Here is a 23153-nt window from a genome sequence, read left to right as displayed (position 1 = left end):
CCACAAGCTTGGGTGTGTTCACTTCACGTCAGTGTTTTCCTAAGGTTGCTCTTGGTCAGTCCAGAAGACCAAGTTTCATTTTCCTTTCTTAGATAAGGCTATTTAATCATTGTTTCTTGTTATCCTAAGAATAACAACAGTAACAACAGTAACCAATATTTAAATAGTACCCACTTTATACCAAGCTCTGTTCTTGGTGTTTTAAATTTATTAATGCATATAATCCTCACAACTCTATGCAGATGAGCAGACTGGAGTGCAGTGATGTTACATAATAGCCACCCGGCTAGTAGGTGCTGAAGCCACCTGGAGAAGCCAGGCGGTCTGGCCCTACAGTCTACCCTCAACTTCCAATGTAACATCAGAAAATCCTAGTTTGGGTAGGAACTGAAAAGGCCATCGAATCCAGCTCACATTCATTAGTTCGTTAAATTTATATTGAGCAACTGCTGCCTTCCATATATTGCCAAGCACTGGTTGTACAGTGGTAAACAAACATTTCCTGCTTCCAATCAAAGAATACAGGCATTCAAGGCAAAACAAACCAAATGCATGCATTTAAAATTATAGCTGCAATGGGTCTACAAAGACCTCTTGTATGAAAAGTGTCTATATTGGGGAGTTTTTGTTTGTATCCTAAACTTAGGTTAGGAATGGCTTCCTTCAGGAAATATTTCTGGAGTTAATACTTGAAAGATGAATAGGAATTAACTGGTTGAAGAGAGGAAGAACAGTCCAAAAAGAGGAAATAACACGTGCAAAAGCCCTGTGGCAGAAAAAACATGGCAAGCAGAAAGGGGCTGGAAAAAGATAGGAAGACAGTCAATGTAATTGCAACAGAGAGCATGGTAAGAAGGGCATGGGGTGAGGTAAGGTTGGAGAATGTAATTCATGCTAAGCTGTATTATGTACATCCTAAAAATAGAGGCATTTGAAAAGTTTTAAGAAGAAGGGGTAACATGATCCAATTTGAATTTTGAAGAGATACATCGGCTACAATGTGGTTAGGAGATTAGATCAACTATGGTTGTCTCAGTAGGCAGTAATGGTCAGGTGGGGACCAGAATGTATGGACTTAAGAGTAGCCAATGAACATATTTGGGAGGCAGATAACATATGGTGGAGAACTATATGTGGAGGCAGGAACATACTGGTGAAATCATCTCCTCAGTTTTTGACTTGTGTATCTGGATGGAAAGGTTGTCATGTGTTTGCAAGGGGAACCCTGGAAAAAGACTGAATTTATTTGGCTATGAACATATTGCAGTTTGAGATGCCTTTGAGACAACCAAGAGATTTCATGAGGGAAATTGAGATCTTCATGGAAACATTTGGACTGGGGACATAATTTATATACATAGGTATAAATTTCTGCAGGTGAAGCACAGAGGAAAATGGGCAATCAGGATTGTATTAGGTCACAAAAACCACAGGAAAAGAGCGGTTTATAGTTTAGAATGCTTCTGAGAGGGTAGGTCAGATGAGGACTTTTAAAACATTCATTGAATTGAGTGGCCTAAAGACACTCAATTGTAACCTGTGTTTCCATAGAATAATGGAGCAGGAAAGGAAATTAGAGTGGATTGTGGAGTAAGTTCAAGGGGCAGAAAGGAGACAGCTAGAGTAGGTGGTGCTTTGAGATACCTAGCAGTGGAGGGGAGTGGAGAGGAGAGAGGGAGAATGAGATTTGCTTTGTATTAATGGGAAGCACCAAGTAGGAAAACCTTGAGGACCCTGGTACGATAGCACCTGACTTCGTCCTTGATTGTACATACAGCAGAAGCTACAGGTTTGGAAGAGACCTGATCTCATACATTAACACATAAATAGCTTCTCATATAAGCAGTGGTGGTTGTATTATTTTCAGGGAATCATCCCAAAAAAATCTGTAAGACTTTCGTTTGTTGGTTTTCATCCATCTAAAAGTGCCTTCAGAAGTGTCCCTGTTCCAGCTGCCATCACCACCCCTGCTCAATTCCCGGAGCAGCAAGGATACCGTTCTTCTGGCTTTTCACCGCTATCACATTTAGATACTACAGATCATGATTTTCCCTAAAGAAAAGAAAAAAAAATTTAAGGCTCCTTATTTATTATTCACTGGGTCCCTTTTCATGCAGCTTTTGTGGGGGGAAATCAAACCTTAGGGTGATTTGCTTTTGAAAGTGAAATGCCCTGGTCTTCAAATTACCAGCTTTTACTTATCTGTGCTGCACAAGTGCCTGAGGAGGCTTTGTTTTTCCTCCCAAGATTTTTGCTTTTTTCAAAGGTTGAGAAAAACCTTAAGAAATTACGCTTGTAGTACACAAAGGCCATTCCCAGGAAAGAGGCTTGGGTGCCCATTAACACCCAGGGTGCCTCGCTTATACCTGGCTACAATTGTAGCCTGTACGCCTCATTCGTTCTCTGCTTCCTTCCTGACCTCTGACTGCAAAGACCAGCGCAGGGCACCCTGAGCTTTGTGTTGTTTGTTTTCAAGCCAGGACAAGGGCCCTGGCTGACGTGCACCCATATGGCACCAGGAAGATCACAGCTCTCATTGTCTGGATGGTTGCCAAGGCTGTCCTCTGAGCCCAGAGTCTATGCGAGCCCTCTTCACTATTCTTGCTGCCCTGTAGCAGGCTCAGCAATGCTTGTATTTTTGCCCCTTCCCCCACCATGTCTCAAAAAGCTCCAATTTTAATGAAGTGTAATTTTGCACCCTGAGTTGAAAGAAATGATCACTAAGTGTTTCTGATTGTCCAATTTATTTTTAAGAGGCACAAATCTATCTAAAAGCAACCTAATAGTTGTATTTATTTTTACACTGTGAAGTAGAAGGAGTCTTATCATTGCTGAATTGTTTAAAATTCAAAAGCTGGCCCCAGCATGCTATAGCAACGTGAATGAATATTAGGCTGACAGCATGTGTAATCTTTACTGATTGTCTCAAGGCATTGTTGGTCCAGAGTGTACTCTTTATTTTTGTTTTGTTTTGCTTTTCTGATTGCAAAAGGAACTCTTATTCATTGCCAGAAATGTGGAAGATAATGAAAGTATAAAGCAAAAAACCAAAACTGCTCATAATTTCATTACCCAGAAATCTGTAAACAGAGGGTATTTCTTTTCGATGTTATTCATTAAACATAAATATCTTCTCTTTATAAAATTAGGATCATAGTGAACCTATAGCTTTGTTATTTTGTTATTTTTTTTGTTTTTTGTTTTTTTTACTTAATGCTATAACATGTCCCCCCCCACCCCCGGCATTAAAAATCATTAAAAATCAAATTTGTTGCTTGAGCTGGACCATGATCTGGTTTATTCTGTTGCAGTGGGAAGAGGAGAGGAATTTTGGTGCATCGCTATTACTCCCAGGCCTAAAGCAAAAGAACTCAGTGGGGTTGAGTTCCCAGTTGTATGGCTATGCACTTCTTGGTAAGCTAAGTGATCTTTACAAATATTGTTCTTCGTGGATAGAACGGATGCAGTCTTCTACTTTGTAATTAATTTTTATTTTGATTTCAGTGTGCTAATGATTTTATTCATACAGCTTTATTCATACGATATCATGTATGATTGTATTCATATGCTACAGCTTTCATTTTTATACATAAAAATAGACCTTGGTAGCTTTACACTTATGGACTTATGCCTTAAGAGACAGTAAAGAGGCTTCTAAAACCTGTTACCACTGGTAAGGTGAAAACTAGTTCTGGTGGCTTTGGATCATATTTTGTGGTAATCAATGTGAGGAAGGGATAAAGAATGGAAAGTTCTGGCCTTCTCTTGGGAAAACCAGCCAGCTAGTAAAATGTTTACCAGTATTAACAAAGATCTTTCTGTCTCTTTTAGACCTGAAGTCCAGGTGGTAAGAAATCAAGACTTAGGGTTGAACTCGCATCCTTGGTATCGTTTTCAGGTGAGGGAAGGGAAGCTCAGACAGCATGTCTAGTAACACTTAGAGAAAGCAGAGAGGTTCATTTGGCACAGTGTGACTGGGCCAAGCAGGGGATTGGTTGCTTTACTTTCATTCCCTGACTGAATTGAAAGACAGGTCAGGAGATCAAAGCCTCAGAACCTGAGTTGTATGAAATCAGGGCAGTTAACATCCAACCTAAGTGTGCATAAAATGTGTCCTGATTTACAGAGTTTCTTAAATGCATATTATTTCATTGTTCTTCCATTCTTTGTCTTAAGTAGACAGGCATTTCAGAAGGTACCTTCTCTTGACCATGCACTGCTTTGACTTACCTTTGTTTTATGAATATCATCAAAGTTTTAGCAGTTTTGAAATTGATCTTCACCAACAAAATGTAGTGTGGCATTCTCGGGTGCTGATTCTAATATAGACTGATGTAGGGAGAGGAATTTAGAGTTTATCAATTGGCTATCAGACTAGCAAAAGAAATTGACCACTCTTTTTTAAAAATTGTTTTCTCGGAGCACCTGGGTGGCGCACTCGGTTAAGTGTCTGACTTCAGCTCAGGTTATGATCTTGCAGTTTGCAAGTTCAAGCCCTGCGTCAGGCTCTGCTGACAGCTTGGAGCCTGGAGCCTGCTCTGGATTCTGTGTCTCCCTCTCTTTCTGCTCCTCCCCCACTCACACTGTCTCTTTCTCAAAAATAAATAAACGTTAGAAAAATTTTAGGGGCCCCCGGGTGGCTCATTTGGTTAAGCATCCAACTTAGGCTCAGGTCATGATCTCATGGTTCATGGGTTTGAGCCCCACGTAGGCTCTGTGCTGGCAGCTTAGAGCCTGGAGCCTGCTTCAGATTCTGTGTCTCCCTCTCTCTCTGCCTTTCCCCTGCTCGTGCTCTGTCTCTGTCTCTGTCTCTCAAAAATAAACAAACATTAAAAAAATTTTTTTTTTATTTTTTTAAATAAAAAATAAAATCGTTTTCTCCTTATATGCCATCTCCTTTTGCTATTGGCTTATGCGTTTTGCCTTTGCCTTCAGGTGATCATTCGGAACTGTTATACTATGTGAATTATTCAGAGAGCTGTCAGGACTAAGAAAATGTATGTGGTCACCACTGTCTCTGCAGAGGCCCTGGTGCTTCGGGACTGGTGGCTGTCAGATGAAAAAGCCCTTTGCTCCCACTGCGTCATGTGCTGCACGGCCTCACCCGGCCCCAGTGGAAGCAGCTTTCCCAGAATGTGACTGCAGTCCAGCCCCAAGTATCTTAAAGTCTAAAATTAGCTGTCACCTGATAAGCTTTGTCTATTTCTGCCCTACTATAGCCCTCCCAATCCTCCTTCCCAGGAACGATAAGTTAAGGTGGCTTTAAGACCTGGCACCTCAAGGTGACTTTGGCCATCCGTGCAGAGAGGGCTTCTATTCCCCAGGAACACAGAGACAGCCCCTCGCCCCACCTGAGGCCCCTGGTGTCTGGTGTCCACGTCTGGAGCTCCACTTGTGACGGTTTGAGGAATCAAGAAAAACATTCATGTCCCAAGATCCAAGAAGGATGATGCAGACTTTATGGCTTAAGTACTGATGAAGCTCAAATAAAGGACAGTCGATGGGATGTTTTGGAGCGTTTTGAAAAATGTCAAACATTTGCTGGCAGGGAAAGTTGTCATATGTTGACGAGATTTTCACTGTAGGAGAATTGTGGGAATTCTTTTTCTGAGGAAGATTTTGTTCTTGAAACAAAAATAGTATTTCAGTTGTTTGACTCGTTTTATAAGGGTAGTTCCACTTAAAGAGACAGATATATCAACCTCTCTAAACTTCCCTCAGCCCTGTGATTCATACATCCTCATGATAATTTCCACCAGCCCAAGTACAAAAGAAAAAAAGCAAATTTGTACAGTTTCGTATTTAAAAAATGGATTTGGTGAATTTACCATATTCTTCATCATCCATCTGGAATGGCACCAGGTCACTCGCCAGGATGAAGCTCTTGGTACATATTTGAAATGATTCTTGATTTCTAGAGCTGCCAGGTGCATATTCACTTTGCTTTCAAGTCCTCAGCCTCAAACATAGTGGGAAGCCATGCCTGAGCCATCTTCATTGTTCTTTTTGGCCACAGGGAAGGTGGAGTTGCAGCGAGGGCTCCGGGCTGTGTACCATAACATGCCTCTGCTGTGGCAACCCGGCTACCTCAACAGAGCCCTTCAAGTGATGGAGAAGGTGGCCTCGTCCCCAGAGGACGGGAAGCTGTGTGCAGAAGCGGTACGTCCTTCGGCTCTAATTCAGTGTGCTTTAGCCGTCTCCTGTTCCCTGTGAGCCAGGCTGTGAATCTGTTTTCATTTTCTTCCCCTCCCCCTCCTTTCTGTACTTCTGTAGAATCATGTACTTCTCCAGTGGAAAGGGAATGAAAAACGGCACACATTCTCAATGTTCCTGACCAGAAGTATTAGAGAATAAGAGTAGTGTTGACTCTCTAGCTCAGTGTGTGGAGGAAAACTATCCCTGTCTCCTGAAATTTAAACTGAGTTCAGTAAAACACTGCCCACAATACCACCCTCTCCCCCAGTAAAACTCAGTGGCAGCTCAAGAGAGGTTAATATTTCATCTTATTTTTCGGCCTTTCTGTACCCTTGTAGGTAAAACTCAGTGGCAGCTCAAGAGAGGTTAATACTTCATCTTATTTTTCGGCCTTTCTGTACCCTTGTAGCCCCGGGAGACTGCATGGCAATTATTATCCCCCATAAAAGCCCTCAAGAGAGGAATCTGGGGGCTAGAGATGGCACAGTCTTGTTTTGCTTCTATGAAACGATTCTGTGGTGAACGCACGGTGCTGGAGGATGTGGGTCGGACGTTCCCTGCAGAGTCCTCAGGGGCTCCCTCTACCTGGACTGGGCCACTGTCTCCCTATGGCCCCAGCGCATCTCTCAGTCACCTAGGGCTCTTGACACTGGAACCACCAGACTTAGCCCACAAGAAACGTATTATCTCAGAGCCACATGAAAGCCTCCTGCCCCACAGACAGCCAGTGTCCGCTCCTGTCCAAGCCGTTTACATCTTCAGAGGGAGGCCTAGATGGACGTTGGTTGTTGCATTACCAGGATGTAAAAGTTAACTTTGAGCTCATTCTTTGTTTTCCCTTGATTCCAGTCACTAGGGCTCACTCCTTGGCTTCATTTTCATCATGAAGATATGCAAGTCTGGTGCCTGTATTGACCAGATACTGATGTCTAGTGAATCATCATGTTCTTTGGTAGATATTTGTAACAGAACATCCACATTCCTAAATACATACTCATATTTAACCCTGTTGTAGTCAGTTCTGGTGGTAAAAAACACAGTATTATACATAAATCCTTTGCCAGGGAAATTAGTCCTTCCAACCTAAGCCAGATTTGTATTCTTTGTGATCTGTCCTAATAAGAATATGATTCGGATGTCAGCAAGAATGGAATATGTGTTAGGTGTGGGTATAATGTAGTAATGGCATTAAAAGACTTGGAGTATTTCCTAGATTTTTGTTCTAATGTGACATGGTAGGATTAATTGGTATCTAAGCAGGTGCTAATGCTGACCTTGAGGTTGTAGAATGATTAGGCCCTCGGTGGGTCAAGGGAAGGTGTGCCCCAAAGTGAATGTGGTGGGCAACAGAAAAAGGAACCCTCTGTTTTATAATTTATTTACTTTCTAAGTCACAGAGATCACCTCGTTGTGGATTTCACGTATGCCTGTCAAGTCTCTGTCAGTAGCTTATGAGGGTTGTGCAGCTCCCTAATTTACAGAAACCTCGCGAGCCACAGTCTTTCTGTGAAGGAAGTGCTTGGCCTGGATTCAGAGTCTCTCTTGCGCACATTCACAATGGTCCTCTGTTGGTTGCGCTCTGTGGCAGTTTTTCTCTCCTTCTCCCACTTCCAAACGGGTTGGGGAAGAACGACCTGGAAAAGGGATTACTTTGAGTACCCATTGAACATAATTTTTGGATTCCTGCCCAGTTGACTAAAGGTGAAATCAAATGCCATTGTGCTGACTCATATACAAAGAATTCTGAGCTTGCTGATCTGTACCATTTGTTTTGTACTAAGTTGTCCATGCCATCTGACAGGGTGTTTCTCATGTAAAATCATATAACCGTGTCTCTTTCCTATAATTTTATAAAAGAAAGAGTTCACTAGTCTTCAGATCCCAGCTGTTCCTTCCTATCCCTTCCCTACCCTCTCTTAACAGCGTGTTTTCAGGGTGCTTCACAGGATGCTTAGTCCCTGCCCCTTTGTCCTCTCCACAGCTGGATGTGCTAGACAGAACGCTGAAGGCTGTGACTGCTCCAGCCTGTGGGTCTTCAGAGGCACAGCCCCAAGAAGAAGACGGCCAGGGCTCAGAAGAACTGGTGGAGCAGTTGGACGTGGAGGAAACTGAACAGTCCAAGCTTCCCCAATACCTGGAACGATTTAAGGTGCGTCGTAGCAGAATTGAGCCCCTCAATTGAGCAGAATTGAGGGCGTGCTTTTCTGTCGTGATAGGCAGCCCTTTCATGCATCAGTGTCCCACACAAAGGCATGAAAACTGACATCAAAAATCATGCTTCAAACAGGAAGGGGTCTTAAAAGTAATAAATGGAATTTTTATGCTCCTTTTTGTACGTGAGCTAATCAGTCACAGTTTTGTCACTGGGGCAGCATGTCATTACCCACTCATCCCTGACATGTGCCTGATGCATGGGTAATAGCTTGCCGCCTCAGAGCAGTCACCTGACTCCATCCCCAGCTGGAAAGGATCTGGTCATTTCTCTATATTGCGCTAATGTGCTCGATAACCCAAAAACCAAAGTAGAAATAAAAAGCCCAATTTGAGTACGATGGAGATCAGATGCCGGTATCTTCTGTTGCTTGGCTTTGAGTTGTGCACTCAGGCCCTGAGAAGACTTACTTGGACTGCATGGAAGAGGTGAACAAGTTTCCACCGTGTCTTTTCAGAACAGATCTGAGCGCTCAAGCTGCCATTGGTACATTTCACCTGTATGTCCCCAAATCCTCTGTGATCAGAGTCAGGGAAGAAGAGCTATGTTCAGAGGTTAACCCCTTGGCCTCTTCCTTGCTTTGTTTTTAATATATTTAGTGCAAAGAGAAAAATATGCTGTCTAAAGGAGAATTCTTTGCATGAAACAGAAAACCTTCCCATCCATGCCAGCTGAACTGTTGTGTCATTTTGAGAAAGACAGGTGTCATTTTGCCTGATTATTACACTTAGATCTGTTCAGTAATTATATTGAACCAGCTATGGGATACCTATTTCCCCGTGTTATAGGGAGGACTCCACTGTACTTGTAGTAGCTCTTTCTCCTGGTACTTCTGTAAAGTCATCGTTCAGTGTCCCTCTTTTATAATTTGAAAACTAAGAAAGAAAGGTTAATATTAGGTACACAGAGAATTGGCAGCTAAGTTACAAATTTACATACCTGTTCGTTTCTCTTAACTTTGCAGATTTAAAAAGGCTGAAGAACAAACAAAAAATCATCCATAGTTTAGCCTCATAGTTTATCATCTACCATATTCATATTGACCAAGGCTGCCACAACACTCCTCAAGATGACCACCTCTTTCTCTTGTTTCTTACATTTAATCTCAAGAGAGTAGAAATCTGTGCTGCATTAAATTCTTAGTCCTCATTCTTCAACAGATGCATTTTTTTGAAAAGCAAAACAAAAAGAGACAAATATTTATTGGCTGCTAGCCGTGTATTAGGCACCAGTGCATTTCATTTATCTTCCCTATGGCTCTGCGGGTTGGTGCTGCTTTTCCTACGTTACATGACACCAGGCTGAGAGAAACTTGCCCATAAGTGACTGATGGGGGATTTGAACAGAAGTTTGCTGGTTCAGATTTGAGTTGTCATTCTGGTGTCCCAAGGTGTCTCCTTGGCCTCAAACCACATGGAAAGTGATACCAGAACGAAATAATTTTCATTGTACATTTCCTTTTCTTCCTGTTGCCTGATTTTTATAGTCTCAGGTAATTCGGGGTCCATTTTTATAGGCTTGACCCATCACACTAGGCCTGTAGCCACGGCTTGACACATGGATTCTGCCCACCTTCCTCCCCTTATTGGAGCAGGCCTCATCACCTAAGCCAGTGAATGGCATTTTGTTTTTGGAACATGGGGAGGTGTGGTTTAAGCTAGAGCTGGGGCCATTAGTGACTCTCTCTTGATGATCTACATCCTGAAGCACTTAAGTGTATTAGTGTTTTTAGTACTTCACTTCTCCAGGAATATAATACCGACCAAACCAAGATGCCATTTCAGATGGAGCTGTGAGCAGTCAGTTTGTAAAGGTTGACCTGCAATGGAACACAGCAGGTGGAAGCTTATAACAGTGCAAGGACTCCTGGGAGCTGTTTAGCATGCCATTAGTAAAAAAAAAAACAAAAAACAAAAAACAAACTCCTTGCACTGGGTTCCATCTGTTGAAGGGAATGCTGGTAGACAAGCATTTATCTCAGTTATTCAGAAAGAAAAGATACAGACCGGCCAGCTCCAGTTTATCAGCTGCTTCTGCCATTTTGTGTGCATCTTAAGAGTTCTTTGCTCTGGGAGTTGGCTGCTTGGTTTGGTGTAAGTCAGAGTGGAAATGTAGATTTGTTATACTCGTGCTGTCTTTGTGGTTTAAAACAAGAAATTACATACAGAATCACAGCATATGGAGTTCCATTTACCGTTTGTGAGTGAAGGGAGAGAGAGCACATGTGGTGCATCTTAGCAAAATTGCTGGACTGAAAAAAAAAAAAAAGTAAATGCTAACAGTGCCTAGATGAAAAGCAGCATGACACGTTCCCAGCAAAGTGCCTTTGCCTGTAAGCAGAACGTGTGGACATTTTGCAAGTGATTTAATCTCTTTTCCTCTTTGTATTCTCCCACCTGCACCCTCCTCCCTCACCCCATCCCCTCTTTTTTTCTTCGCTTCCAACAGGACTTACATTCTAAGCTTGAGGCTTTGGGCAAAGTTGAATCAGAAAGTCCTTTGACTCTGACCATCCAGCTTGTCAAGGAACAGCTCCCCACCTTTGAAGCAGAGGATATCGCAACCTATGAGCAGAAGCTGCAGCAATGGCATCTGGAACGGGTACACTTGATTCAGAGGGAACAGGAGCAGAGGGAGAAGGCAAAGCAGGAGCATGAGGCCCGGAGGGCAGCAAAGGCATCTGCCTAACAGGCCCTCAGGCCCCCAGACCCCACAGAGGAACTTCACTAGGCCCCGTCCTAGGATTCTTGCTGACCATGATGGCAGCCTCAGCTTCCTCTGCCTGTCGTCTCCTTTTCCTCAAGCAGGCTGCTTGTGACAGAAAGCCACAGTGTTCAACATATTAAGGCACTGTGACTTCCCATCAGATGCCTAGGAGGGCTGCTGAGCTCTGAGTGGCAGGTGATCAGACTGAAGCCCCAGCTAAACACCTTAAAAAGGTGCTATCAAGGCTTATGGTGGGGTTTCCGGGGTCAGGTATCAGTGTTGAACATTGAAAGTCCCTGATACATAGCAGTGGTGGAGGGAGAGGCCGTGTTTGAACAGCCTGGTCTTGAGCACAGGCTTCTGAGTGGCCTCTCTCCCCAGCAGGCAAACTGCACGTCCTGAGGCCTCCTCCCACTCCGTGTCCTCCCAGCCTGAGCTGGGTGTGGGGCACCCACACATCTCACTTTCTCCCTCCCCCATGTCTCTGCTCTGCAGACCTAAACTGGGAAGAAATTGAGGACAGGAATGAACATGACACCATGAACCCACTGGCTTTCAAATTTCAGGCACCCACAGTAACATTTTTAGAATGGAAGCGTTTTTGAGGAGAAAGATAACTCTAGCTCTGAAGCCTCCTGAGCTTGGCTTCTCCATCACGTTTGGGTAACTTCTTTCCAAAGCATTGTCTCAGCTCCTTCCTCAAGGAGGTAAAGTGAGCCTTTTGTGTCCATGCATGCACACATGTGCAACTTGTGAACACACATTGCCGTTGGAGAAATAGGAGAAAACGAGAGGCAGGATGGGGCTTGTAGTGCATAGGAGACATTAACTGTGAACCTCCCAGGGAGTGGAAATTCCTTCCTGAAGTTTCTCTGTGAAAGGGGTCAGGGGCAGCTCCTGCTTGCTGTATACATTTGCCTGTAAGTACAGTGGTATACTTTTATTCAAGGTCGTGCTCTTTTAATCAAGAACCTGTGGAAATAAATGTTCTGGGATTATTTTGGTATATTCTTTATCTTTGTGGGAAGGGAGGGAGAGAGGAAGTCACACCATCAGCATGGTGATTCTGATTGTGAACAACAAATTTTTAACCTTTCGTCTCCATCAGACTTTGCACCACACCCGGTAACATTTTTTGAGAACTAACTGTGCTGACACCTCAAGCAGCCCTGTGACGGAGGCCGGAGCAATCCCATTCTTGAATGAGGAAACTGGCTGGCACTGCTGCCCACCCTGTGTGTTACGTCCATCCATACCTGCAGGCCATGTCCAACGCAGGGTCTTGTGGGTGGGCAAAGCTGAGTCGTACCTAGGTAGAAGGTCATGACCAAAAGTCACTTGTGACATTTTAGTTGATCAGGGGCTGGGCTTTTTCAGCCACTCCCTTATATCCAGAGGAAGTTTCAAGATAAATCAGAAGGCCCCTTTGCTCAGTAAATTACTGACCATCACGGCCTGAAGCATGTTGTTAATACTTCAGCTCATAATTTGGCCTTCTGTTTCCTCCCCATCTGTCCCTGTCACACTTGATTTCCAGTATTACCAGAGTGGGGAGCATGAAAACTGCTGAGCAGCAGCGAAATGCCCTACTCTCCTCTCGGGCTCTGTTGCCTTGGCACCAGACTTTGCATTTTGTTTTCATACCTCGTAGCTGGCCGTGGATATCAGATACGTGCGTGGTATTTTTGTTGTAGGTTTTACATGCAGTCAAAGGCCCCCAAAATTTGTTTATTAAAGTCATTTTTTCACTGTGAATCAAATAGCATCTAGTGAGTAAATGCTGCTAAACATCGTACGATGCAATAGGACAGCCCCAGTGGCAGAGAAGTATCTGGTCCAAAATGTCGGTAGTGCCCTGAGGTCAGAAGCCATGGCCTAGGGTGTGTGAGCAGGGCATCCACGGGCACGTGTGTACAAATGGCTCATTTACAAATGGCATTTCTCAAGCTAAAAAAAATAATTAACATATCTATTTTAATATTTAACTAATAAAATAATGAGTTTCTTATCTAAATGAGTATAAAATACGCAGTAATATAGGGTGGGCCATTATTCTTCCTAAACAGAGTCTATTATGGAAAAGAGTAAATGATGATTTATATGATTTTGCTGTATGGCAATATATAACTGGGGATCTGCAGTGATGTGGCCTATGAGTCAGTGGGACTCAACACCATTGCACCCAGTAACCTTGCTGGGAGTGCATGGTGAGGAAGGGATGAAGTTTGAAATGGGCTCAGAGAGCTTTGGCTATAGTGAATCATAAAAGCAGAAAATGTGGTGTGATGGTATTTTCATTAAATGGTAATTAATCGTCAGAGCTGAGTTTTTCAAATGCTGACAATGATAAATTTTTTACTTTACTTATAAAATCTTACCTTAGAAAATGGGGAATGCTTTTCAACGTCATTATGCCAGGGAAATTGCCTTTTATTCTAAGTAACAGCTTCTTAGCTTGAAAATAACCTTTCCTTTCCCCCATTGAGTGGGCCTTTTTGTTGACATTGCACACTGCCATGAGGATGCTATTATGGTATGGTGTCAAGGAAGTCCAAAAAAGATAGTAGCAATGCCCCTGAGATCGTGGCGGTTACCACTGGGATCTTTGTTTAATACTCTTAGGCTGTTTACTCTTAGGCTGTGTTTATTATATATGAATGTTAGGGATTCCAGATCTGAGCTGGACATGTTCAGAAAACAAAGTTTATTCTTGTAAGAAGCATCTGAAAATAAATTCCATGTTAGGATTTAAATGCTAGATCAAGGACTACAGGGAAGATTTATAAAGGATTTCTAAGAAGTACATTCTCTGATGGACCCAGTGATAAGAGAATGTCACTTGCTTCTTTGGTTTCCACGATCCTTCATCTCTGCAGAGTGCAAAATTCTAATCTTTAAAATACCCTCCCTGGTTAATATGCCTAAAATAGTATGTGGAGTAAAACCAGTGCCCGTTAAAATCTTCCTCCAATAACCGTATGCTGGGCTGCTTTAGGATGTCTGTGTTTCCTAGGCTCTGGCTTATTGTTGCACCCATCTTGACTACAAAAATTACATTCAACAACTCCTCTTTGTGAATGCCCCTTTCTACCTAATTTAATTCCACCTACTTACAACAGCCTAGCAGGGCAGGGATTATTACCCTCATTTTGCAGAGGAGAAAACTGAGGCTCGTATGACTTGCCCAGGCCCACACAACTAGTAAGTGGGTTCACAGTGCTTGAACCAAAATTTGTCCGATTCCAAACCCACTTTCCAACAATCACAGCATATAACCACTGTGCCAGTCTGAGACTAAGTACATTCATTCATTCAACAAATATTTATTGAATACCTATTATGTGTCGGGCAGTATTAAGATAGTCACTGAGGATACAGCAAGGAACAAAGTAGACCAAGATCCCTTCCTTCATGGCACATACATTCTATGGAAGGCAACAGTTAATCCATAAGTACATAATAATGTCATGTGGTAATACGTGGCAGAGAGACAAAGCAAGGAAAGGAAGGGAACACTGGGTAGGGAAGGCCTTCCTGAGAAGATGACTGTTGAAGAAAGATCCATGGGGGTGAGGGTGAGAATCATGGTGTTACCTGTGGAAAGGCGCAGCAGACAGAGGAACCAGAGCCCAGATGGAAGCCCGCCTAGAGTGCCAGACAACTGGCAAGGAGGTCGGTGTGGCTGGAGTGGAAAGTGTAAGGTGGACAGGAGCTGGAGAAGAGGCCAGAGAGATGGGTAAGGGAAGGGACAGATGGTATAAGTCTTCCTGGCCCATTAGGAAGGGTGCTGGCCTTCACTCTGAGATGACTCATCTGAAGGATCCAGTGGCATGCTCTGATGTCACATTTTCAGAGGGTTTGCTGGTCTAGCTGCTTTATGGTGAGTGAATGCAGAGACAGGAGGATCAGCTAGGAGGCTACTGCAGTAATCCAGGAGAGAAATGGCAGGCTTAGACAAAGGTAGTTACAGTAATGTGAGGAGAAGGGGTAGGACTGGGTGAATTTGGAAAGTAGAATCCACAGACTCGCCTGAGATTTTTTATCTGAGCAACGTGGAGTAATGTCTTTGCCATTTCCTGAGGTGGAATAGCCTAGGGAGAGAAGGAGTTTGGGGAAATTAGGGATTTGTTTGGGGGCATGTTAAATTTGATTTGGGTTATTTTAAATGTCCTTATTGGCCATTCACACGGGGCTCTTAATTGACAGATGGATATGAGTTTGGAGACCAAAGAGGTACAAACTGGAGATACAAACTGTAAAAGTCATCAGCTTACATGTGGCATTCAAATCCATGAGACTGCATTACAGTGACATGCAGTTTGGGTTTGACTGAGGAGAGTCTGAGCCACAAAATGGAGCAGTGCCTGTTTTTTATGGTGAGATCACCCCAGGAAGCAGGCGTCATTATGATGCTGCATCATCTGTGAAAACACTGCCAGGTACCCCCCCCCCCCCGAGAAATACCCAGAAGAACTGCTCATATTAAAGGAACCTGGGGTGACCAAAAGTCAATCTGCATATGTGACTCCAATAGATTTTTCAAGATGCACAGGATAAGATCAAAGAGGAAATGGTGATCTGGGATTATGCAAGAGTCCAAGAAATCAAGAGTGAGGAGTTTATTGAAAGATCATTGTAAGGACACAGAGAAACCTTTGGAATTTGCACTATAATTATAAAGAGAGAGAAGGTGGAGTCAGTACCTTACCAGACCTTTGCTGATTTGCCTGGAAGACCAGAAAAAAACTGAAGGAAGCTACTACATCCAATGTCTAGAAAAGGACCAGCTGGAAGGGCATTAACTTTCTCCATCCCTGCTGTGCCTGAGTCTGGAGGGAGTGGGATATAAACACACAGAGAGTGTTGGGGAGTGTGAACAACGGTTGGGGGGTTCCCTGGGACTGCCGCCTTCCTGAGACGCAGGACTTGCAGTGCCCAAACTAGGGCAGACCTGGGCTAACCCACATGGTCCCGCACCCTAGGATCTGGCCAGACACTTCCTGGAACTGAATAGTTGGGCAGTGGAATAGAAAATAACTATGTTTAGTATGACCGATGTAATTAAAACCTCTTGATGATGATTTTCCATCCTGAGTTCTCACCTGCTTAACCCTTGAACTTCTGGAGGCATTTCCGAGTTCCTTCTTCCAAACAGCAACTTCTAATGGGGCCAGTCAGTAAAGCCCCGTAGTTTTTTGGAGACACAATATTAAGATCAAAAGGAGTGTATGTAACAAAGGGACGTCGTTATGACTCAGGACAGGATGCTATAGCCTTTTGAGTCCAAAGGATCATCTCTGAAGACAGGACCGTGTCCTGGAGATCTCTGCTGAGCATTCATGGGCATATTTTCTCTGGCCACATGGAGGAAATGGAGATGCCAAGGCCTCCTACTCTATACTCTGCCGATGTGAGCTGAGTGAGCTGCCCAACATAACTGCTCCTGCTCCTTTGTGTGAGCTGTTGCCTCTGTCTAGAATGTGCTGTCACATGCGCACACACCCATGCACGCACACTCCAGGTCTCAGCTTAGACATCACTTCTGGTGCTCCTCCTATGTCACCAAGGCGCACCCTTGAATTTCAGAAGCCTGTCACTCCAGTCAGTTTAGGGCAGCACTTACGTTTTATCCCCACAGTATTACCCACCACTGGGTAGAGTGAAGGTACAATGATCATTTGAATGACTAAGAGGAATTCCTTCTTTTTTCAGATACCCTTTGTTATTTATAATCCTTTTCCTAAACAGCTTTTAGTTCTTGGGTGTCAGTCAAATCCACAGAGTATTATGTTAGTTATATAAGCCTATTCTGTAACTGAACAAGAAAGCAAGAGGGAGATAAGGTATTGGATGTAATTACTGAATATGATGGCTTTGTAGAGCCCCAGAAAGTCAGTCGCGGGAGGGATTTATCCAGTTTGACCATCCTGTCAAATCCTCTCATTTTACAGGTAAGTAAAGGAACTTCTGACAGATAAAGTGACTGAGGTCAGGCCGCTGGCTGTGGCAGAGTTAAGATCAAAACCTGCTTTTTGCTTTGTATAGGAAGCCCTCCCAATAACCCCTTCATCTACACTGGTCTATTTACTTGTTCTTCTTAAGCAGTAATGGTAATTATCTTTTTCCTTCACCTCCCATTTTCTGTCCTTAGGCCCCAACATTCTCTAGGGGTTGGTTAGAAAAGGGAACGATGTTAGCAGTTACTGAAATGGTAGCAAGGCCCTCTCTGCAATTTGCCAAAAGCCAGGGGGCCGCTGAAAAGACAATCAGCCCTCATGAATGAATGTGCCCCCCCCCGCCCTCCCCCCCCCCCCTACTGTGGGTGGCAAATCCCAACTGATGAGCCCGACTCAGGACACAAAAGACAGCACAGCACACACATGAACTTTTGCCACTTTTGTATTTTATTGTGGAACTGAGTTTTTTTTTTTCTTTTACATCAAATATCCTCAATGGAAGAGGGGATATTGCACACAAATATCATAAAAGCACTACATATTACTTTCACTGAAAACTAATTTTCTACATTAGATATGACTGGATAGGATAGAAGTGATGCAGGATTATAAGACATAATACCATACACAGCTGCAGACTGACACAAACACCATTCAGAACAAGAGAGAGGAGTGGAGGTGCTTCTCAGCCAGGCTCAAGACTTTCCGGGGCCGGAAAGAGGGCTGCGTACAGCGTGGGTAAGCAGGACTCTGAACGGCTGCTGCATGGTGTTCTTGAAAGGGCAGCCCGGTCTTGATGCCTCATCTTGATGGCTCCCATTTGGGGAGCTCCAAACCAGTGCAGAGAAGCTACTTATTTTTTCCCTTCCTTTTCAGTTTTTGATGCTGCCTTTTAAATTAATAAAGTCAGATTCTTAAAATAGTAAATAGTTTGAATACCAGGTGAATAACCTAATTGCTTTCAAAGAAATGCTCGTCCCTAGGCTGCTTTTGGTGTGTTGTTCAGTTGGTTAGAAGATAAAAGCTTACAGTTCCTTTCAAATGGAAACAAATCTTCTAAATCTGAAGCACACAAAAAATAAAAAAATAAAATTAAAAAAAACAGAAGAAACAACTTATTAATCTAACTCACAATATCATTACCGAGCAAGAACCTCCTGTGACAGGTGACTAAAGAGGCAAGAAAAGCAATTTCAGAATTATAGAGCAGCTCCTGAGAGCTGAAATTTGGTAACAGAAAATGGAAGGTGGTAGAATTTTCATTAGCAAATGACTGAATCTTATTAAATGAGTATTGAAAAGCTCCTAAACTGCATAAGCTATTGGAGACACTTAAAACATTCATATACACTGGGGAAACCATTCACTAGGATATGTAAGGTTTAAAAAAAAATTTTTTTTTTGAACTTCATGGAAAATGGCTTTGGGGGGGGGGGGGGGTCAGTCATTGTATCCAGTCCCACCACAAGACTGAGAAAGCATGCACGGGGATTGGGTTTTGAGAAAGGGGATAGAATTCATTAAAATTGGAAGTGGAGGATCATCTCTAACATTTAGTCTCTGTAGAATTTTGCTTAAGAATACTACCAAAAAGTTCATGATCATGAGTGTCCTCTTGATGGAGTCTCATCATTTAAACAGAGTGTAAATTCCTTTCACGCAAATATTCAATCTGTACAATTGGATTAAAGAATCAGTATGAATAAAGCTCCTAGAAGTCTGTGTCAATCCTTAGCTCTCACCATGAATGTACATGGTACATTGTGATGGGTGTTACTAAACTAATTGTGTATTTATGGAACTAGCAAAATTAGGTTAGTCACACAGGTAGGAAAGGTGTCTGGAAAGACAGGAGCAAACCTGCAATGCACTTAATTGATTTTCCTGGTACACTCAAGCTCTGTGTTCATCACCGAGAACAATGGGTAGAAAAAGGTACTGATCTATTTCATAGGAAAAAGAGCCAGCTGACCAGTGCCAGCTTTTGTATATTTTTCCCATTAACTCCCATAGCAAAAAAAAAAGAAAAAAAGAAGAGTAAGATAGAATGCTTATTATCGAGGATCGGCTATAAATGTTTGTATTTTTTTAAAAAGCAAAATAATGCACCTGTTAAATAACTTTAATTTGGGAAGTCAGAAAATAATTCCCTCTTCTATCAAAGAAAAATCAACCAGCGGTCTGGATTTGGCAAGAAGGCCGGAAATCAGTTTTTCTTCCCATGTATTACATGGATCCAACTGACTCAACTTAATAACTAATTATTAAATAACTACTATCATGAGTATCTTAGGTTGTCTCATAAAATAAGTTTGAAGTAAAGTTTATACTCAATCCATTTTTTTACAATGAGTTTTCCATTTTGTGTTAAGTTTTTGTACCCTTTATCAATGTGTTGTTCTTAAGGATTTGAAAGAAGTGGGGTAATAAATAAAAGCTGCATTTCTAGAGAAGCCTAAAAAAAATAGAATATTAATTTTAAAAAAATTAAAACATTTGAAAAATGTAATTCACAGCATTAAGTAGACTGCATAGGTCCTCAGTGAAGGGACCCTGAAGAAGCATTGTTTAAACCCTCATAGTAGTTAGCAGTGCAAAACATACACTTATCAGACAAAATAAACTAAAATGTTAATTTTGAAATAAATAACTAACATAGAAAATAAAATGAGGTCATTGTTCACTACTCCATAGATCTTAAGAGTCTGCAGGAAACACAACGTGACAGAGCACAGCACAGTTGTCACTGAGAAGTTTGCCACATCCGAACACTGGGTGCATTGATCTGCAACTTGAAACTTGACGTCAGTTTTAATCATGATCTGGCTTCCAGGTTCATAGTTCAATGACGGCAATGATGGAAATGATCTCTGAACTCTACGTGATGAATCATAGGAGATGGGAATTCATTTGCTTTCAATGAATTATTTCTTTTACATTTTTTTCCAGAAAAGGAAATCCCACAGCAAGTTTTTGCTAGGGTTCTTTGATCTTGTCTTGGCTCTTCTACCTCATGGTTAAAGATCTTGAAAGAAGTATGTAGAATACCACTGGGTGATGTAAAGGCCTAGAAAAGTAGCCTACCATGCTATTCTCCCCCACTCTCAAATAACACATATTCAGATTTTTATGTTATGGGAATCAAGGGGTGGGAGGTATCACTATTCCTGATAGTTATGGGTTTTAATAAATATTACTGCAATATCAGACTTCAATCTCACCAGAACTTCAAAAAACATTTTTCATTGTTTGTCTTATGAAAGACTTAAAAAAAAAAAAAAAGACTGTCACTTGAAATTTTCTTTGCATTTTCCTGTAAATGAAAACACCTGTTAAAAAGTTCATCTATGAAAAGTTCTCACATATCTAAAAAAAAAAAATTCTGTACACTTGTTCCCATAATTATGCTGAAATTAATGGAAAACTAAACAAAAACAAAAAGCCAACGTAAGACAAAGGAAGGTAAATACTGTACACTTGCCGAGAACCTCTTCCACCATAAGACTCGCTGTTTTCCCAGTTCTGATCATAGAAGCCATTTCAGTCTTGGAACTTGCAGTAGTAAAGAAGCTATGAAAGCCTCAACTTGTTTGGCTGAGGGCCACAGGTACACTGAGGTGGAGGTCAACACACGTGACTCAGCATCAAACCACTGCACCAATCAGATCAGCTTCTAGGGCCCCCACACGCGCACACGCTTGCTCCTTTAACTGGAGTATCTATAATCCTACACGGATGTTTTATAAACTTGCGGTCTCACGTTAAAAAATTAAGTGCATCAAGTATCTTTGTACATTCAAGTCACTTTCTAAGGCAAATTGTCTACCGTTATGTACTCCCAACCGCTTTGGTATTTGCTTATTAATTGGGGTGGACTTGGGTGTTTCTGCATGCAGGTTCATCGACTCAGAGTGGACTAACCGGGTGGACAAATGCTGGGAGCATGCCTTAGATCAATCTACTCGTGTGTCTGAAGAGTCTGAGAGTTCTGAATGGGGTTCAAATCACTCGCACATCCAGTCTACATGCACTACATTATGTCAGTGTGCAGCCTTCAAACTGAAGGAGCTTAATTAAGGCGTGAAAATCTCACATGCCCTCATAACGAGTTTTGTTCTTTTTGTTTCCTTCCAGCTAACCTGTTTTAGAAAATTAAGACCTTTTTGATGACTCAGACTGACACAAGTTGAGAATGTTTAGTATGTAGACTACAGAATAAAGACTGCCTGAGAAAATGCAGACCTAAGCGTTGGTTATTTTCTCCTCCTTACCCCACCTTGCTCTCTCTCTTTCTCTCTGGGTATCTCACCCGCACTCTACCATTCCGTCTCCTTCTCCTGCATTCTTTTTCTTTCTCATCCTCTCTCTCTCCTGTGTTCTCTCTCATTGTGCGCGCGTGCTCTTTCTTTCTCTCGCTCTCTCTCTCGCTCTCGCTCTCTCTAAGACAAATGCCTCTACCTAGCAGAAGTCAGTTGGGTTTGCTAGTGCATGGTTTCCAAATGTTTAGCAGAGATGAACTGGGGTAGGTAATTTTGCAGTAACTTGAACCCTACTGTGGGAATACTGTTACTTCCCTTAGCAATCAGCAAAAACTAAGAAATATTAGTGACTTGCATCACCGTGACACAGTATAGCGTTTGGCAGGTAATAGTTCGGTGACTTATTTAGATGAATTGACGTTTTAGAAAAGGTGGTTTCAAATTGAAGAATTTCTGGAAACAAAGTTCAAATCCTGTGGTGTGGCTGGCCTTGGCTTTTACAGTTCAATCTTGCATGCAGGGAAGGATTCATCTTGCATAACCACTGTGCTGCTGCTGGCTAAAACCATGATGTTGAGGTCTTGTTGTTTCTCATGGGTCTCTTGGTACCATTCCCTCATCACTTCTGAGTCATGGGTAGGGATCAGGGTTACCTGCAGGGAGAGAGAAAATACCTGTTTAAGGGCAGAGCCAGAAATGAGATGAAAAAGTAAGACAATAATAAGGTATTAGACCATTAAAAGAAAAAGGGGGAAGAAAGGAAAATTTTCTATTTTTCCCCAGACATACAAAGGACTTTTCAAGTTACATTTTCCAGGAATCAAAATAAAGCTGCAAAAAATGAAGTTTTTCTGGGAGAGATGAAGACTAGAACCAAAAGCAACTCAGGACTAGTCAATTAGTTCATCTTTACTCATCATCAGTTTTTCAATTCTTTAGTGGTAAGAGAAGAAGGGCTTCAGTTAAGGTGGAATTGCTTGTATTTCCTCTAACACACTTGGTAAATTTTGCATTAAAGATACGGAGGATTAAATCCAGGAGCTTTAGTTATCAGTGCTGCCCAATTGTGTGTAACTAATACTTCATCCTGAGAACAAAGATTCATATCTCTGTGTGTGTGTGTGTGTGTGTGTGTGTGTGGCTGGCGATGGTGGGTGGGTACTGGTTTGAATAGTAAAAATTCCATGTAATATTCATTAGGAGGCCACTGGGTGCTTCTCATGGGACTTGATATAGTTAACTACAAAATAATTCTATTTAATATTAATATTATGCAAATACATTTTATTACGTGGCAGTGCAAAATCACAGGTAAAACTGAGATAAGCGAAGGTCACAGCCAAAATAACACGGTGGTTCACAGCAAGTTAGGATGTATGTGAGCTAGGAGTGTCCTGTTGGGGACCAATGTCAGCAGTGCTCCTCCTGTGGGATTTCACATGGACAGGTGATTTTCTAAATGGCCATGCCCCCAGCTTTGGTCTATTCATGAAACACAAAGTAGTAAAGACAGTTCCTTAGTAGCCCTCACATGGAAATATCATTTTGACTCATACACACATATTCTTGGTATATTAGGGGGAAGGGCAAGTAGTCTTGGGCCCATTTTGTAGATAAGTGAATTATGCCTTAGGATGGTGAAGTGGCTTTACCCCCAGGCATGGTTATTGGTGGTGCCAAGAATAATATTCTAGACTGTCTCCTTTGTGTGAAATCCACTTTGTCCTCCGGATATCTCATGTGTGACAGACCCATGGGGCACCTTATGCGATAAACACGATTCCTTCCCTCTGCCTCTGGACACAGCTCCATGTGCAGTGCAGA

At 42.3% G+C, this 23153-nt stretch overlaps 2 protein-coding genes across 5 annotated transcripts in view; one reads left to right on the top strand and one right to left on the bottom strand.

Moving 5' to 3' along the window:
* MRPS27 (mitochondrial ribosomal protein S27) overlaps window positions 1–19107 on the top strand; it is a 93543-nt gene extending 74436 nt beyond the window's left edge. For all 3 annotated transcript variants that reach the window (XM_015074586.3, XM_015074587.3, XM_027040317.2), the window contains 4 exons: window positions 3312–3414; window positions 6017–6159; window positions 8177–8344; window positions 10856–19107. In XM_015074586.3, the coding sequence (XP_014930072.1) occupies window positions 3312–3414; window positions 6017–6159; window positions 8177–8344; window positions 10856–11095 (654 nt within the window). In that variant the 3' untranslated portion in view covers window positions 11096–19107. The remainder of the gene's footprint in view (window positions 1–3311; window positions 3415–6016; window positions 6160–8176; window positions 8345–10855) is intronic.
* The window catches only part of MAP1B (microtubule associated protein 1B), a 100710-nt gene continuing 95053 nt past the window's right edge, over window positions 17497–23153 (bottom strand). For both annotated transcript variants that reach the window (XM_015074585.3, XM_027040293.2), the window contains one exon: window positions 17497–21982. In XM_015074585.3, coding sequence (XP_014930071.2) covers window positions 21827–21982 — 156 coding nt within the window. In that variant the 3' untranslated portion in view covers window positions 17497–21826. The remainder of the gene's footprint in view (window positions 21983–23153) is intronic.

Source organism: Acinonyx jubatus, chromosome A1 (assembly GCF_027475565.1).
Source record: "Acinonyx jubatus isolate Ajub_Pintada_27869175 chromosome A1, VMU_Ajub_asm_v1.0, whole genome shotgun sequence".
Classification (NCBI taxonomy): Eukaryota; Metazoa; Chordata; class Mammalia; order Carnivora; family Felidae; genus Acinonyx; species Acinonyx jubatus.
The sequence above is the reverse complement of the archived record's forward strand: the minus strand, read 5'-3'. Positions and strand labels throughout refer to the sequence as shown.